Raw genomic sequence first — 19,588 nt, 5'->3', positions numbered from 1 at the left:
CCTATATTTTTTAATTATTAGCTCTCGTTCATTAGCGGATAAATCCGTCACACGTCCGTCTACGTGCAGGCGAGTCGGTCATCGAACCGCCAGCCTGTCGTCCGTTGCAAAACTCTTGCACGAGTTTCAAGATCAATTATCTTTGAGGCCCACTACATTAAAGAACCTTTGATTATACGTTGACTGAAAGCATGCTCGCTATTCTGATGCTTATAATTTCTTTATGCGCCGGTATACGGAATTTCAGTACATTTTTCTGCTTGTATTCGAGACGTATCGCATTCAGTGCGTTGTAGCAACAAGACGGTTCAACGTATCCAAATTTCCTTTATTTAAATGCCGTTTTAAGGCTTTTTCGATCGTCATATTATGAAGTTCTATACTTTACCGCTATTTACTCTTTTTTCTTTCCGGCATGTGTAAAAACTTTTTATGTTATTTTCCGAACTGCGAAACCTCCTGGGTACCGTCATCTTGCTCTCCTGCTCATCATTCTGCATCCACTAATTATATATTTAGAGGTATACTTATAATATTTAATGTAAGCGTTCTTAATATCTTGGCAACATTCAAAAAGATAAAAAATCGAGGTTAGGTGTTGCACAATCAAGACCGCCGAGAAATATGTATGAATTACACATATATACGTTTTTATACCTCGTTAGTTGCGGAAAGCTTACAAGTGATATCTTTTTCCCTGCAATAATTGCGCCGTTCCTAACTACCAACCGAGCTGCGTTTTGAATACCACAATGGTTTTTATCATATATTAGAATTTATCTTGGATGAGGATCTCCTCCTGAAAAAGAATCCTAAAGTTTTAATCCGAATCTGTTTCCAAATCATGTTAAACTGAACCGTTATGAATGAATCATGTTAAACTGTTTCGTCGGCAGATATAGTCATTGGCCCAGTGGAAAATTCGAGTAGCCATTTAAAGAAGCTACACGTCGGAAAGTCTCAAGTGCGTAACAGAAGTTTTGATTCCTTGCACTAGGATCGAGTTGGTTTGGCGGCCATGTGGGACCGGGTTCACATCTTGGCGATGGCGGAGATTTTTCAAAGGCGACCAGATCCCTCGTTAAGTGCTTTATGAAGGGTATTTTGAAGTCCCGCATTCCGTCCACCGGATGGGATGATAATCCGTGGTCTCCTTGATGCGTACTATTAAGGATCGGCTGCTGCTGGTGCCGGGTTTCCCTATATTTCCCTCGTAGCACATACGACGTGAACTGTCGGTCGTCCTCTCCAAATACCATGCCGAACAGATCCTTATATACGACGTTATCCTCGCACGTTCATATTTCACTCGTGCATCAAGTATTGTCGTCTATGTATATGTTATGACTTATTAACTGCATCTGCTTAAATTTGACTTTTCAGTGAAAAATGTATATTCAGGCATGTAATTTTTTTTAAATTCCCGGACCCCCGTTTCCTGGGAAGAGGGAGTAGACACCCCAGGCCATCCCGTCCCCTCAAAACCTATTATCACATTAGCCAATGGTCTTCATAATAATCTATGTTCTCATTCGCATGCCGATCTCAATATTGACATTGCCTCTACATCAGACGACATACAACTCCTATAGCTGTATCTACATATTACGCTGCAAGCCTACTACAGAGGTATTTAGCAGGGTTTGGTCCATCACAAGCATGTACCAGAGGATTAAAATTTACTTCCACGCACATGCGCGAAACAGCATGTACGTTCCTTATAAGGTATAATTAATCTATATCCTACTTATGAAAGAAATATTCCTATGGAGCTTAGACACGCTGTTTGTTATGCTAGATAAAATCAGAAATATGCACTTAGGAATACACAAGTTAGTAAGTTACTCTATCAGTCAACGAAGTTATTTCTAAGTCCAAACGCTAACGTTATAGTCTCTAATCGATCGCGGAGGAAACTGCATCTGTTCTACAATCTCTCTGTTTTAATAAGTAGTGCGTTATTAAGTAAACGCTGTGGATGCATTGTGTCCACGAAGACTGCATTTTGGCTAGCAAAGGGTCCTCATTGGCATATTTCATCTACATCTACATAATACCCTGCGAGCCACCTCTAGGGTGTTTGGCAGGGGGTGATCAATCACCAGCATGCAGCGTGCATTTGGACTCCCACATGCACACCACACCGTCCAAAAAACGCCCCATTAACATATAACTATTATATATATATATATAACTATTGTATACTAACAAACTATACTACTATATGCTGTTAGAAATAATAATTGAATTAAGAAACATGCATTAATTTTTACATAGGTTAGTAGGCTACACTACAAGTCATGCAATCTATTTACGAGTTCTATTGCTGCCGTTATAATCTCTTATTGATCGTGGAAAATTCATCTTACGCGACTTATTTCATTTAATCGGCCGTGAAAAGCACGTGTTCATTAGTTTTGATCATGAGAATACGATCGTTTATGAATCACTTTAATGCTATTCTAAGAAGCTTCTACTTCAGGTACCATCTGTATGTAATAATATTTATTTTCTCAGATTCTAAATTTTGGTCACCCTGAACTTTATAATAACAATGAACTAATGAAAATGACGCAATTACGATAAAACGCGGCATCTTCGCAACGCCGCTTGTAAACTCTATATTTTTGCTGCTTTTTAAAATGTTCATCCTTCATAATTTGTTCACATAACTCCTTGTGATAATAAGTCTACGCAGTTTCAATTTATCGGTTACCATCGTTAAATTTTTATAAGTTCAGGTACTTCATTAAGCTCCGCGAGGTTTTTATAATATTAATTTTCCCATTTTCTAAACATATATGTTCTACGGTCTATCTCGATTATTTTATTTATATAATTTGAGCTATCATAGTGTGCTTACGTTCGTAATATATGGCTAACTTTGCCGGAAAATAAAATATCGTCGCTTTCCTCAGTCCGTGCACTTGCCTCCTTTAGTCGCAGGAGGTAGATCGGAAGTCTTGGAGTGAAAACCTCTTCCCACATCCGCTTCCCCCCCTCTCCCAAATCCCCCATAAGGCACTGCACCACGCTTCTTATTGTCATGCATCTCATTGTCTCTTACGCTTGACGACAAGTTCAAGGATGTATAATTACAACGCATGAGGACTCTGATCTGCTGGAATGGTGACGTTTTTGAATGGTGGTTCTCAAGGAAAGTCATTCGGGCCTATATGTCATTGTGAAGTATTATGGGTGTCCTATTCTAGTCTTCATCCACTTAATGTCCTTGATAAATTTGAGATAGCACAGCTTGCAAATTTGTATCTCAGTTACCGCTCAATCGGCGGCAATAAGCTCGAAATGGTAGGAAATTGTTATCTAAAATGCATACCACGCATGGGTGCATGTAGGAATTTCGGTAACTAAGATGGCAGAGTTTTATTTATCGAAAAATTTTTTCTAATGAAACTATTTATTTGAGGACATATCCAGGATGTGCATTCGTAAGAGTGCGTTCGTCCATTTAATTGAATATCATGTAAAATGCATCGAGAAGTTTTAGGAAAAAATGCATTCTAAAGTGAGCCTCTATTTTCGGAACTTCAATACTTCTAACTTTTTTCATTAAAAATCTTGCTAACGAAAGGATGGGGTTCAGATGATATTGAGGAAACGTAAAACCATAGGTGTTAAGAATCGTTTTCATAAAGGTGCTTTCCATTCCTCCCTTTGGGCGTTGCGTTGCCTGATGTGGGGAGGAAAGTTTTTTTTTTGATATATACAGGAGTATTTGTGTTGAAAACTTTTTTGGGTTTTCTTAATTATATTGTCTTATTTCATGTTCCTGAAAGCCTATGTTCCTTAATATTGCTATGGGGAATGAAATCAACTGATTTTGGCGTGAATTGGTGGAACATTGAGATGTTCATGGTGAAACAAAAACCCAGTACTTTTTCACAAACTTTTATTTGCTGTCGACTAGTCTCGACGGATATAGCGTCATTATCAAGACAAACAGTACTGTTTTTGTTTCGCCATAAATTGCTATAGAAATTTAAGAATCTGGATAGCGTATTGTTATGCGCTGTTGCGCGGACCCTAGGGGTCCATGGTTTGAATCTCCACCCAGAAAATAGTTTCCCCTTAGCTACTGTGCTACTGTTTTGAAACAATTGAATGAGTTTGCGGTGGTGCATACTCAGATGTCAGCCATATCGGGCACAAACTTGGTTCTTAGTATACCCAGGAGTACATACAATTTCAACACTCGTAGATATCACGTCACAGGTCAGTTTCCAGTATTCTTTTTCATGCAATAGGGAAAAATATTTGTTTGACGATTTTCATTAAGGGTCACCCACAGCTGGTTATTTCACAAGTGTTTCGAAACGAAAATGGGCATTGCTTAAATTAGCTTCTTTATTATTTTACGAACTATTTATAATAATAACAATAATGATTACTACGGGCATAAGATCATTACAAATACGATATTACAAAGAAATTTGAATTTGTGTGTGGGCGGTGACTATCTACATCAGGGGCGCAGCCAGGAGTTGGGGGGGGGGGGGGGGGGGGTTTGGTGCAACTAATACCATGGTGTGTGGGGGTATGGAATACCCACCAGGATAAGCGGTAGGTGCGAGATTATTAAATTGCGGAATTTTAAGGTAAACGGTTCAAATGGTGAGTTTTACGGCTTTCTGAGGGATATTTTAGTAATCCTTATACTATTCTATTAGTAATATCAATCCAATGAAGTAATATGGATTAAACTTAAATATTTCTCTGAGCTCTGGGAGGGGGGGGGGTTTATCCCCCAAAACCACCCCCTCGCTGCGCCACTTATCTACATTACACCTTGTGTGCCTCTTCCAGTGTTTTTAGCAAGGGGAGAGGGGTTTGGCCTGGTAATAATGGGTTGAAGTAGATATTTTTATGCCCTCTACTTTTTTAATATTACATAACTGCCCTTTTTCGTTTTACAATATTTAACTGTGGCTCTTAGAAAATCCTTCTAGTGTTTAATGATAAATGTGTTGCCTTATAATTTGATTAATGAGCCGTATTGTCTTTACACAACGATTATTATATTTATCTTCATTTCATTTATCTCTATGAGAGGCACATTTACAAACACATATTGTTATGTAATAACCCTAACTTAATTCTCACCATATTTTGTAATTCATGTCTGGTCACATTCCAACATAATAATTGACCCAAAGAAACATACCAATGATGAGTTTTTTTACTTGCTGCGTGATCGGCCTCTACCTTTGTAACTACCAAGTTTAAATTCTTAACGTCATATTTTCATGATTTTCTTACTTGATTTTGAAAATTAAAAGTATAAATTCGGACACAAAGTCGAAAGTCCGTGGGGAAATGTGTTTCCTTTCGTGGAGATTTTGTTGGAGATTATTAATCGTGGTAATTTTTTGAAAGAAAGGCAAGCTTTATATGCCTAACGGTCGTTTAGTCCCGTGAGTTTGTCCAAGCACTACACATGCAGGGTCTGGATACGATAAGATTCCATAACGTAATATAAAACTGTGGTTGGTTTCCATTGTTAATGTGTAACCATGTGGAATTAATTCTGCAACATCAAAACCCCTATGAAAAAATTGTATTAACCTGTATAAAATTTGTATACATTCTTATACAATTGTCATGACAATGTATAAGAATGTATACAAATTTTATACAGGTATACAATTTTTTAATAGGGGAATTCATAGATTTCAGTGGTTTGGTATTAACGCTGTCATAATATGATAGATATTTCTTATTCATATGACTCTGACAGTCTTACATATTCCTTGAATGGCTATATTTCCCGTTTACAGTGACTTCGGCATTGTTTGGAGCTGGCGATTATAAAATTGAGTTACGAACCGAGATAAGTTTATCCTCAAGGTACGCTTGCAGCATTGATTCTGCATTTAAATATTAAATATTAGACAAGGGTCACAAAGGGTGTTAATATTTTTTTCATTTTTTTCGGAAAAGCGTTATATTTTCTTAGTATTTTTCCTTCTTTACCAATCATCTTATTATGACTGTCATCATATAGATAATTTGTTAAGCCGGTATTTAATGGGAGATTCTCTTAAGGGTACTTCTTTAATAATAATATACTAACTCTTGAAGAGATAATTTTGAGGCCTGTTATGGAATCGTAGAATATAAATAGAGTTACGAGCAATACCCATGTATTTGGCTTTAATTTAGATGTAAGTTCATAAGGCTGTCTTTTCGGGATAATGAACACCTGTGGAATTTAAGTGCCTGATTTTGAAATGAAATAAAAAAGTTACTCAGGAAATTGAATAAAGTTAAATTGAAAGCATTTGATTTACGTAAATAAATATATATTCCATGATGTTGTAACCATTCGGAATAGAGAATCAAGGATTAGTTTTGAGTGGTTTTTTGGGAGGCGATCCTGTAATTACTACTTTCGAATGCTGCATAATTTAGCACTCTGACATAGTATGATGACTCAACATGCGGTTGTTATGTCTGTGGTAGCAAGCGGCATGCTTTTGGGCACCTTAAAAGTGTTTCAGATTCTACTTTATGGATATTTTTGTCTTTTCAATGTTACCTGTTATTTACTATTTCGTTTACTTAGAATTGTGGAGCATTATTCAGTAGACCGAATCTTTTGATGGATTTTACCTTATAATTTTCCCGGTCAATGTATCTACTCTAGAATTTATTTTGGCCCATATTTGTTACTTATGAAAGCAGTACGTTTCTTGATAGGGATTAAATTTTACTCGAATCTCACCTGTAAGGTATTTTTTACATACACGCAAGAATTTTAAAGTGTATCTCGGTATTCAAAAATGGATGTTACGGCTTGTCGCTTTTTATTGTTCCTATTTTCGTGTTTGAAATGTTGGTAATTATATTTTCTACTTATTTAAGAACGTCACCATGGCGGAAGAGTAATGAAGTATGTTTTAACGGATCATCCTCAGTTGTATTGAGCTAAATGCGCAGTATTTCTTTATAATCACAGTACCTGGCAAGGTTCACTAGCGTTTCTCGGGATTCGAATTCAAATATCATGATTTCCTCCATTCACCCTCTCCAAAAATTCCTTTTTTTTATTGTAACAATATCTCGGAATAATACACCATGGTCCACTTTAGGTATCATCATGGCAGATGTGTGTGGCCCTGCTTGGTTTTGTCGGCTGAAATATGGACGATTGGGGCTTGTACTTCCATGAACATGTTTGTGGCTGTTATTTTAATATAGCCCTAGTATAACTAAAATAATAGGTGCAGTAAACTGTTCACCGTTGGAGGCTTAGTAATGTTTTAATGGTGATATTTCATCTTGTTGTTGCCACCTTTCGGCCAGCTTATAAGAGACCTTTATTTCACCGCCGTGGAACTTCAATGAGGATTTACGGTACGTATGAGACTTGAGTGTATCGCTGTCCAGACAAATGAGAATAGGAAGTGAACTCTTGCCATTCTCCTCTCTAGGCACTCCACCGTAGCGAAAACACCTCAGCAAATTCGTGGTTTTCCCCTTGAAAAAAAAATATGTTGGAATATCTGGTTTTTCCCGAGGACTTTTTGAGTACCTAGACTCTAAGGGGGTATAATAATGCCGCGTGGTCTTGGTTGTTTTCCACCCTTTTGTACAGAGGCACTCTGTTGTCTCAGTAAGACTGCTTCCGGCATTATTCTCTGGGTCCCTGCGTCCGCGAATTCCAAAGGGAAGTCAACTCCCGTACGGCCTAATCCGATCCGTCTCCTAGAAGTTACCCAGTGGGTGGACCTCCCTACCAACTAAGTGGCCCGAACCATGGTCACAACCACATTCGACCCTTGAGTCTCAATTATTCGACTTGCGAGGGTCTCAGGCTCCTTCTTTCCGTGAAAGGTGTGTTGTCTTCAGGGTGGGTTGATCGCGAGGGACGTCTAGGCTGTCCAGAATCACGGGGAAAACCCAAATATCCCACCTGACTTTCTCCACGTTCAGGGGGGACAATTCGTTTCCATTTACGAGAAAGGATTTGGCCTAATCGGCCATTGGCTGACTTTTAGACTTTAACGCTCGCGGGAAACTTCAACGTCCGAGACTAAATTGAGCCTCAGGGTTGAACTGCCTCCGTAGTTATCGAACCCAAATGGGTGCATTATTGAATTCCTATCTCCTCGCAGTATGATTTTCCGAACTAACGATATGCACTCGGAATGTATGAACTCTTCCTATATATGTGGACACTCTTAGAAGTTGTTCTATGATTCTTTCGTAGCTGTTCTGTGTCCGCAGTTAATGGCTGAGATTTTTCTAATTGAATGGGGAGTGAGGCAGCAATGAATCACAGTGCTTGGCTTCCTTATCAGTGGTGCTGGGTTGAAATCCCTTTCCTTTCGATCAATCCTAAACAAAAATTCTGCAAAAAAGTGCGAGGTGGTCAATGAAATGGCCGTGAGCGTGTAAAATTCACAAGCCAGCTGATTAACCAAGGACTTGCTCTATCTTCAGATTATCCAAACCAACATTATGGTTGAAATACTCACTTAGAGGTTCTGAATAAACCTTCTTACCCCATACATTATAATATACAATTTTAGAATTCTCCGCATGCCCGTCTTCTACATCTGCGATATGCCGTGCTGGCCACCATTAGATCTTCAAGGTACTTAAATTTACCTGTGAAAGTGTGTGGGTCGCTTCATATTTTATAAATCAAATTTGCCGATTTCATGTCGAAGTAGAACAAATTTAAGGTCAAATCACGTCACAAATAGGTTTTTCTTCAGTTTCTCCTTGGCGTCCGGAATTCATTGTATGAGGAGCAAGGACTGGCTTAGGCATTAAAGTTGTCTTCTAGAATAGAATAATCGCGTAATCCATTTGTAGTCGCCGGATTTTGGCGCCCATTTTCCTTGAGTTTAGGAATTCAGGCACATTAACTTCCACACGTGAGATATTACCTGCGATGAGCGTCGAACAGGGCGTGAAAATTTGTCGGGCATTAATCCTGACAGGTATTTAGAGCTATGTAATTAAATGATGTCTACGGCAGAGGTGGATTTAGATTAGTTGGGGGTAAGATCAATATAAGGATAGGTTAAATAATTCCATGAAGGACACCTTAAGATATTTTATATTTATAACGACTGATTCCTCCAACAATTTCGCCGAGGCATTCCTGCATGCCGCGGCGTGACTTCTCCCATGAATTATTTAAGTAATTAAGACGGCAGTACTTAATATATTTTCCCTATTTCGAGGGTGAGGTATCTACAAATCATGGGCCCCGCCTATTTGTCCCCGGTCTTGGGTAATGAATGGACACAGAAGAATACCTGTAACGGATATTGAGAAGTCTTCACTGGAATTACTAGTATATTTGTTGCAAATTTAGCAGTCATTGAGTAGCTATTCCATTTTCCCAGAAACATTTGACATGCAGAATTCCGTCAGTAAAAATTTCATTATAACTTTAGGAGTAGACAGGATGAAACGCCTGCTTAAAACTCATTTTAATTTACTCCGGGTGAAGTTTTGGAAGGGTCATATTAAATTTTCCAGACAGTTAGTGATACGAGATTAGGAGTGGCGCCACATTAAGCTTTTAAAGTCTCTCCAATATCACGCAATCTTTTCTGAAAGCGCTGCAAATACTTTCGACTTGCTCTCACTTTGCCGCCGGACATACGGAAGCGATTGGGCGAAGAGGCGTCCGGGGAAATCCCTCGTAAGAACATTCAAAACAGGTGATGTGAGATTCAGATCGGAATTCGAGCACTTGAGACGGGAAAAAAATTACGCGTCATTTCAGTAATCGTCCTCAGGATTCTTGCTTGCGCACGAGGAATTGGTCACAACATGTGCGTTTCATAGTTTAATGCTCTTTGCTTTGTATTTTTTTTTCTTACCGACTTTGAATTATTTTAAATAACCGAATTATATTGACCGTTTCTGCATATTTTTAATTTCCTTCTTCTGTGTTTCTACAGTTCAGTGTAGTTCATACAGTGGCGGATACAGATGGGGGGCGCAGGGGGCGCGCGCCCCCCCCCCTTGCGGGTCCGCCTGTATTGCCGAACATTGCAAAACCACAATTGTAACTTTTTTATATCTTAAGATGGCATTGTCTTTTACATGTTTATAATCACTTTAATAACGAAAACTAAAATTAATGTAATTAGTTGATGAAAGTACCTGTGACAATGGATTATGAGTGGCACTCACTGCATGTGCTAGTATTTACAATTGGAGAGCTGATTTTTTGGGAAGGTGGATATTTACAGTGAGTTTTTTTCACCGAATTTCAGGGGGGGGGGTGTCGGGAAAGTAGGCACCCTCGTAGAATGAATAAATTTCGCTCGTTTTCAAATAACTCCAATATTATTAGATTCAGAGATAAACATCGTTTAATTTAAGATATAAATATCCTCTTGGTCCTCTCAAGGATTTTAAGGCCCATTTTCTTAATAGGGATTACTGTATATGGACCTACTCTTATGAAATACTCCAACCATGCATTCGATTTTTTAGTCACCGTATTTGATGATAAATATTTATTGAGAAGTTGAAGGCTATTCCTAGGATGTGGTGAGCTAGTTCTTTATTGGGAAGTCAGCGGATACTTCAGGAATTGTTGATTTTCCCGTAAAAGCACAAACTCATGATTTTTATTGTATTATCATTGTTGTCATCCCTGTATTGCATCCATTTCATTTTTCAATTTTATGGTTGATTAATTTCTTATGTTTCTCTGTACTCAAGATTTGGAACCAGAATGGCAAGACTTCTTATCTTACTCGCCTTCCTGCAAGTGTACCATGCCCCAGCTCTGAGCCAGAACGTCAGGGTTTACACAGTCGATTCAACAAGTGACCAGACAATGCAAGTGCCGCAGACTCCATGCCCTCGATTCTTCCAGTATCAGTATGGTGCCAGTGGGTGGACTGGTTTAATAGCTGTCCCCCCGCCAAACACTGATGTCAGCTTGAGGAATATGATACCAATCAAACTAGAAGTTCAGCTTCGCGTCTTTGGTCTTTTGCCCTCGGTAAGTAGTAGTTGAAATCGATGGATTTGACAATGGCTATGAAAAGTATTTAGTGATTTATTTGCTGTATTTGATATTTATTTTAATATAAATAGTTGTGCAGTTCATTGAATTAATAACCGCACTCGTCAACACAACTGGTGGCACGTTCCTTTTTTTCCTTTTACATTTCTGCCAGTTTTGGATTTAATTTGCTTTTTTTATTTTAAACGTAAATGAATAAATTTATTTTGATTAATAACCATTGGTTAATTTATCATATGCATGTTTTTTTTGCTCTTATCTTTTGTGAGATGAGTTCAATTACTCTGGTTTGAGTTACTGCTCGAGTAGACGCTTTTTTCAAATGGCACATGCCTTGTCAGAAACTTCAGCGATATCTTATTACTCGAAAATAAAGTAAATATATTTAGCGGTGACATAAAAGAGCGTGCTCCCATCTAAGTGGCTACCCTTGAAATTTTCAGACAGCATTTTGTCGTTTTTGACTGAAATCATCTCTATTTCGCGTCATTTATCCCATATGTATGGCGTGAAATGAAGCGCTGGTTGCCTAATCACCCCTTAACCCCAAAACTGCCTACAGGGATACGATAAAAGGCCATTTCCTCCCTAATCAAAAGCAATATAGCTGACTTATTTGGTCTAAAATATCAATTCAAGGCCAAGGTTATACCCAATTGCAAAAAATGAGTGCTCGCTCAAACAAAATTTATAGTACATATTCACATTTTTAACATTTTTCGTTAAAAAATTCGAATTTTCAAGGCAATTATGGCAGGCAGAAGAAATTTAGTCTGGAAAAAAAATCATATTTGTAATACCCATCTGGGTACACAAGTTTTGCTGGGTATTACGATTCGCTCCTAAAAAATAGTGGCAAAATTAGGCACCTTAGTGGATACTCCATTTTAATCTTTATAATTTGGAGCTATAGTCACCCCACCGTAAGTGATGCCCAATGACAGCTTCAAAAGGAAAAGGGTGAGGTGGGGCCTTGAAAACGTTTGGGCCAATAGTGGTCTTAGCCAACCATGGCAATGTTGCCGCATGCCTTTTTCTCTTTAGTCACTTAATGTGTTACTGACTGAATGTTCCTTTGCTAAGACAGGATACCTAGCAATAATGCCCTCCCACCCTTCCTCCACTTTGCTGGCTGTCATCAGACATCTTTCGCTGTTGCCACTCTAGGCATATTTGTTTTTACTCACATGACTGGTTTATAGTAATAATGTTTATACATAGAGTTGTCATAAAACATACATATAAAATGGTAACATTTACACACAAAAAGTCAATATATATATATATATATCAATTGAATTTTGATAAAATTAATAATCTCATGTCACCTTTGTTTTACAGAAGTATGTTGGCAGATTGGAATTAGCTGAGAGCAAGAATAATGTACTGCAAAAAATTCTCTCTGGTGACTCTTCAAGAGGAATGATACTGTATAGGCTCTACTTTCCGAATTCTTCAAATCTGCCTTGGCTAATGTCAATCGGCATAAATGGAAATATTGTCTGTACAGGAGCTCAGAGTGAGTGCCACTATCCTTTAGTCAATGATTTCCTCCCTCCATCAAAATGTGAGAATAAGCATACAACCTATTTTTAGGTGCTTTTTAAATCGAAGGATGAACATATGGTGGAATGGCATGGGTGATATTTTCAAATGAAACTAGCTAAGCATGATCAATTGCTCCAGTGTCACAGTTGCTAGGGGAAAATTCTGGGCATGGGATGTTCAGCTTATCTTACACCTTGGTCATGTGATATTCATGAAGTACCTAGTTTGGTGAAGAAAAAATAGTTAGTTGTGGCTGAAATCTGTAATTTAATGATTGACGGATTTTCCATATTTTCTCTGTGCAATACAAATTTAATCTATCAAGGTTATTCAAACTTAATTAAACAAACGAGCAAATTCAAGGGATTTAAAGTAATTCCAATCATGTATGTATAATAGATTTGGTAGCTACCTGGGTGTGGTTACATATTCATAAAAAAAATTTTACTATTAGCACAATTTTAAGAAATCATAAAGGTTGCCTTCAATTTAAGCCGTCAAGGGTTTTTATTTTTTAACAAGGGATGTCAATGCCAATGTGGTTATCAGCAGCCATTTCAAGTTATCATACCAAATATTGATGTTCATAAAATAATATCGCGTACTACATGTATGTTTTTTTGCTATTTACAGATGTACTTCCAACTCATGGTCGGATCATCACGAGCATCACCCTGGAGCATACTTTTTATCCTTCAGCCAATGCCCTTAATGTGGAATCCTCCTTAAATAACAATAATGGAGGACAATATGGCAATAGACACAACTTTAATCAGGGGCAATCAAATTTTCCTCAACAGCATATGTACAATGGTGGACAAGGTTTCAACCAAGGATCAAATTTCAATCTTGGTCAAAATGGAAACATAGGCCAGAATCAAGACCAGAATTTCAATGGAGGATTCTATGGTGAAAATTTTGGCACTGGAAATCAAGGTGTGTTTAATCTCTCCCCATACTCAATGAATGGTGAGTTTCTTGCACTGAAGAATTGTATAGTGTACATAGTGGTTTTTACCCAAACCTACTCCCCTGTAGCAATTGATATCCATACAATATCTATAATATTCAACTATAATATCCAAACAATATCCAATTTTCATCCAGCAATATTGCTTAGACATCCACATAATATCCGCCAAATGCCATCTATATAATATCCAACTTGGATATTACCTAATATCTAATTTTCATCCAATAATATTGTATGAATATCCACATAATATCGATGTTGCCGCCAAAGGCAATCATAGAATATCCAACTTGGATATTAATCTGATATCTCATTCTTATCCATTATTGATTGATTGATTGATCCAGATTAGGGTAAATGAAATATTAAATGATAATAAACAGCTGTTTCTTTTGTCGTCGTCCAGTATTTTCCTTTTCCTACTTATACTACAATATCCCTTTTGTATACAATAGGTACTTTTTTGATATTTCACTGTTGCCCCAAAGTGAAATGTAGCCGTGTGTGTGGAATATGAATAGGTAACTCAACTTCTGTGGGCAATTTCATGAACAGAATATAGAATCTGTTCTAATAATTTTCATTTATTCATGAATTTTTCCCTTTCATACTACCAATTATCCTATACGCTCCCTCTCTTAACACCAGAATGATGGAGTGAGCCAGTGGAATTCATTCTCTCACTCTTTTAATGAATTTGACCTTTCATGATTTTTTATGCTCTTTCAAGATCCTTGGGTCAGTTGTGGATAAACCTCAAGATGGGGGCACATAAGATAAATTGAGCAACCTTTAATTTAGACGTAATGAAATATAATCAAGTCACATGCAAAGTTTAAGAAAGTCTCATTTAAATTGACTATGCGCATGTACAAGACAATGCCATCTTATGATATCAAAATGTTATAATTGTGGTTCAGCAATGTTAGGTAATGCGAGAGGCCCCTCAAAGGGGGGAACACACCCCCATATGTATCAGCCACTGCTTTAGGTTAGCGCCATCAGATATTTGCTGTACAAATGTTTTTAGGAAATAAATGATATTTTGCTTAGAAGGAAGGCATGCCATAGCCAAAATGGCTATCTCTGTCATGCTAGTGTGTAACCCTTCGTAAGCATTCCTCAAAATTTGTTCAGCCTTTCCATAAATATTTCCAACTAAGCACAATGCTACTTAGCATACAATCACTTTATTTAAAAAAATAGTTTTCAATGCTTATTTCAGCAATACTGCATAAATATCTCAATTTTTTGTCCAATTAATGGTTATTTTTTCTTAACCTAACCTGCATTTAATTTCTGACAAAATATCTGTTATGAATTATTATATGTCGTATTTATAATTTTTTCCAGGCTTTCAAAACGTGCCTTCCACGAACATGGATCAGAAACCATCGTACTCTCATAGGCCTCAGACACGTCCGAGGCCAGAGGTGAGACCACAAATTCAAGGGAATCAAAATTTGCCACGTCCACAAAATGCTCAGAGGCCACAAATTGCGCAGAATCCACCACAGGAAATTTTAGAACCTATTGATGACACCATACACCATGAACTTCCCGATGGTATAAGTAATAGTACTCCAAGCGCATTTGAGCAGGACTTCCTTGGTGGACAATATAGTAAGTATTCCTATTCTTTGATAACCTGTCATAAGTGGGTATGGAAGCATACTGTTGGATTGAAGGATGTTGGATACTTTCCTTTTCATATTAGATCAGAGACTGAAACTGCAAATTTGTAAAAAAAATGTAAATTTTTGGAACAATGTAAACTAAATTTTATGCTTCATTTTTTTTTATTTTATGTCAATTGCAGGGAAAAGCTCAACTGGGTGTCCTAACTAGCCTTTATATATGTGAAGTGATTGATCAGAGCTTTATGCCAATCTCGTAATGATGCTGAGTGCCACTTATGATACATTTCTGTTGTTTCTTTTTTTTACAGAAGCTTGTGGGAAACCACTGCTCAGCAATCATTTGGTTGCCAAGGGTAAGAAAGTGAAGAAAGGGTCTTGGCCATGGCTTGCTGCTTTGTTTAGAAAATATGCCGATGCATCTGGATTGCGTTTTACTTGTGGTGGAACTCTTGTCAGTGAAGAGTATGTCATAACAGGTATGTTTCAAGATTTTTTATCTTATAATCCAGAGTGTGGTGAGATTGTTCATGAGAAACGTTGAAGATATACATTCTTGACATGGGATCAGGTGTTTCTAGTTTAAGTATCATATCTACCTGTTTAAATTAAGTAGTTTGAGCTCAGGATTCATGAATATGCATTTTGGATTTTGATATTGCTACTTTTTGCCAGTATAGTAATGACTGTCCATTATTTAAAGTGTGTAGTTAGGACTAGTGGTCATTAATGGTATATTCATTTATTGTATCCTTCAATGCCCATTTAAAATTAATCCACTATTCCGAATAAATGCTACTAGAATCAATGGAGTATTACCATCGTATGTGCCATCGTATGGATGGATTTCAAATAATTCTTTACTACTTCTCAGTTATGGGTTTTTAGGATTACATATAGGTGTGTTTAAAAATACCTATATGAGTTGAAATGATTGAAATACTCCTCTAAACATTGAATATTGGTCATTTATTTATTTTGCATTTGCTTGAAAGATGGCATAAAAATATATTTTTCTCATGCAGCTGCTCATTGTGTGGCCGAGGAGAAAAAAATGGTGGATCCAGACCGGCTGCTTTTGTATCTTGGTAAATTCAACTTAGAATCTTGGACAGAATCTGATGTTCAACCCAAAGATGTGAGGCGCATCATTGTTCATCCAGACTACAAGGCCCTCGGAAGTGAAGCAGATATAGCTTTATTACAACTCAGTTCTAAAGCTGAGTTTAACCAGTTTGTTCAACCTGCATGCATTTGGCCATCCAGGCGAAGATATGATGGCAAAGATTACACAAGTGTTGAGAGTTTGGTTGGAAAATTAGGCACAGTAAGTACCAGAGTGATTTAGCTGTACATAGGTATATGTCTATTATTAAAGTGTCATAACTTGTAATATCTGTACTATTAGGAAGCTTGTGGGAAGTCTTATTGTCATAAAAAGTGAGAAACATGAAAATAGATGCAGATATGTACTTTCAGTTACATTATTTTTTAGCAATCATTTCCTTAACTCGGGGATGAATTATTTAATATAATTTTGGATTTTTTCAAGCAACATACATTGAATAAAATTAGCAAGAGGGAGACTTCTAATTATGTACAAAATTTCAATTGTTTACTTACAAATGGCAGATCAATTTATTTTCAAAGCCATTGAAGAGGTACTTGTAACATTCTTTTGTCAATGAATACATTTATCTGACTGAATGCAATTCTTATAATTTTCTCAGGTAACTGGTTGGGGGAGAGATGAGCTAGGGAATAAGGTGACAAATGAGCCACGGTCGGTGAAGGTCCCTGTGGTTTCTCAGGCAGATTGTTTCAACTCACATCTAGGACTCCGGCACTTCACCTCAAATCGAACTCTCTGTGCAGGCTCCCGTGATGGTATGCATAAAAAACTTTTTTTTAAACATGTTGTGAAAACTTTGAATTAGATTGCTTATTATCCATGGTAGTGAGAAGGAAAGAACAATGTAATGTTTGAGAAAGATAGATAATACAGTCATGATAATTTTCCTTGCAGTTTTCACCTTTGCTTCAATGCGATTCTTTCTGTTTATCTCTTTGACGTATCAAAACTAATGAAGGCCCCTCCTAGAACTGACTCTATGTCAGTTCTATTTCCAATACAACACTTATTCCATTTTAATACTCATTGCTCTCCTACCATTTTATTGGTAAATACTTCTGTAACATAGTCTGTACCCTCATGTTATCAGTTTTTTGCTGCAGTGCCAAATGTTATTCTATAATCTTAACATTAAGCAAAAAAATTTTGCTAGCTTTGAGGTTAATGATAATCTGGGTATGCATACCTTCTTGGTTAGGTATTATTTTCTGCAATATTGCTCTAATGCCCAGGTGCATGCTGTTAGTGATGAATGCCATTAATGATTGTTCAATCTTAATACCTACCTAGAATGACTTAAATAGGTTTCTACTGCACTTTGGTCAGGAGGAATCCCTTTTGAAAATATATTTTCCATTGATGTCTTTAATAATTATGTTCTTTCATATTTTATGTATTCAATGAGTTTATTTTTTTACTTATGAATGCAAAAATTGATGCACTATATACATAGTATCTTATCTACTGTCAAATAGGTTCTGGACCATGCAATGGTGATAGTGGAGGAGGCCTCATGTTCCTGATAACGGACAACAATGATTCCAGGTGGTTTCTGCGTGGGATTGTGAGTTTATCACTCACAGATATTGGCAGAATGTGTGATTTAAAGAATTACATTGTGTACACAGATGTGGCAAAATTTGGTGAGTGGTTGTCGATGTACATGCCGCTTGATTGGGTAGGTGCAATCAGTGTTAGGACTGATAGTGGCTGGGGTGAAACGGAGGAAGAAATGAACCCTGACTGGGACCCCATACCATTCACATCCTTGTAAAGGGCTTGAAATTGGAAGAAGTGCATACTGCTACGAAGAATTGACATGGACTTCAGTTGTTAAAGAAGCAAGTCAGACTTGGGTGAACCAATAATCAGCGATTTTGCTGAACTAAAAGTTGTGGTGATAGTCTAGTCCCTTGCTTGCTAGGGTAGATGAGTCATTACTTAAAGCAATTGTGCACAGGCGTCAAACAGGAGAATTGTGTTTAGTGGATTCAATGAAGATGTTTGTTTTATAGTGGACACCAGAAACAAGTGAGCACTCAAATTGCAAGTTTTTAGTAAGCATTCTGAGAACAATCAGAGACAGTATGCCAACATGAACCATTATTTGTTGCAAAATATCAGCAACAAATTAAGAGCAATGATTAAGTGACAGCCTTAAGGATATATTTTCTTAGATATTTTATGAGGACTCTTTGTAAATACAAATTTAATCATTTGGAGCTCATTTTGTAAATATTTGACCATATTGACTCTTAAGAATGTGTATATGTACTTCATATTTTGTATGACTTTTTGAGTACAAAATTATACCTAAACCTATGTATGATAACTTTCTTAATTTTTGTAAAATAATGTATATATGTACAAACAGAAACAATCAAATATGTTTGGTGAAGTGTGCTGGGAAAACCTTTTACCATACGGGTATTGGAATGTGTGGGCTTAATAGACAAGCAATTTACAACACTCCAATAATTTTTTTAAGTAAGAAGGTTGTTGGTCTGGCAACATGCTAATGACTGGAAATTTAAATGCTAGTTCAATGTGCAGAAACATCACGATTTATGCCCCTGTTAAATGAACTCGTTGGAAGGGTGTGCTACTAGTTAATGTAGTTGGCTGAAAATTCTGTAAAGATAATCATATTTATTAAATTTTTTGTGTTATAAGTGATAATTATCATTTATCCTTTAATTGAAAAACATGTTATATTGCTTGAGAATGTAAGTTAGTGGGAGAGGTTTGTCAGTCGGGCTATTTCTCTTTGAGTAAGCTACTTGTGGAAAAGAAGATACTCAAAAGGTCAAATAAAATTCTCCCATAGCTCGTCCACCTTGCAAGTAACAATTTTCACTGGTGTGCGGGAAGGGGAGAGATCCACCAATAGCCCATGAAGGGGTTAGGGATATGTAGGTGATTAACCTCACTTCAATAAATTAAACGGAAGTAAATCCGACCACGTTTATTTGGATGGTTAGTGATACAGTTCGTCTATGTCTCAATTCCTTCTCCCTTGCCGTTCCGTGAGCGTCTCTCTCGTGTCTCTATCTCGCGGCGCCTTGCTGGCGCTATGTTCCGCGTACCCTGGCGGCAGTGGCAGGGACCTCAGGGTCCCAGGGCAACGACCTCAGCCAGGTGGCTGACCTTGGTGACGGCGCTCGAAACGAAGGGCTCCGCCACAGCCCAAAATCACACACACATTCACTCAGAATAAACAATCAAAACAAGATCCTTTGTGAGGGCTGTAGGGACCTAAACTAAGGCTTCTT

The 19,588-nt window shown here is 37.3% G+C and overlaps 1 protein-coding gene across 2 annotated transcripts in view; it reads left to right on the top strand.

Annotated features, from left to right (window-relative positions):
• The window catches only part of LOC124155869 (serine protease gd-like), a 35,903-nt gene extending 16,915 nt beyond the window's left edge, over window positions 1-18,988 (top strand). Inside the window, exons 2-9 of one of the 2 annotated variants that reach the window (XM_046530025.1) lie at window positions 10,717-11,002; window positions 12,368-12,545; window positions 13,208-13,543; window positions 14,901-15,170; window positions 15,496-15,663; window positions 16,210-16,511; window positions 16,915-17,071; window positions 17,792-18,988. In XM_046530025.1, coding sequence (XP_046385981.1) covers window positions 10,730-11,002; window positions 12,368-12,545; window positions 13,208-13,543; window positions 14,901-15,170; window positions 15,496-15,663; window positions 16,210-16,511; window positions 16,915-17,071; window positions 17,792-18,090 — 1,983 coding nt within the window. In that variant the 5' untranslated portion in view covers window positions 10,717-10,729 and the 3' untranslated portion in view covers window positions 18,091-18,988. The remainder of the gene's footprint in view (window positions 1-10,716; window positions 11,003-12,367; window positions 12,546-13,207; window positions 13,544-14,900; window positions 15,171-15,495; window positions 15,664-16,209; window positions 16,512-16,914; window positions 17,072-17,791) is intronic. The other variant, XM_046530026.1, reaches the window with a different exon arrangement.
• Window positions 18,989-19,588: the final 600 nt, after the last annotated feature.

This window comes from Ischnura elegans, chromosome 3 (genome assembly GCF_921293095.1).
Source record: "Ischnura elegans chromosome 3, ioIscEleg1.1, whole genome shotgun sequence".
Lineage (NCBI taxonomy): Eukaryota > Metazoa > Arthropoda > Insecta > Odonata > Coenagrionidae > Ischnura > Ischnura elegans.
This window is presented reverse-complemented; position numbering and strand designations above follow the sequence as displayed.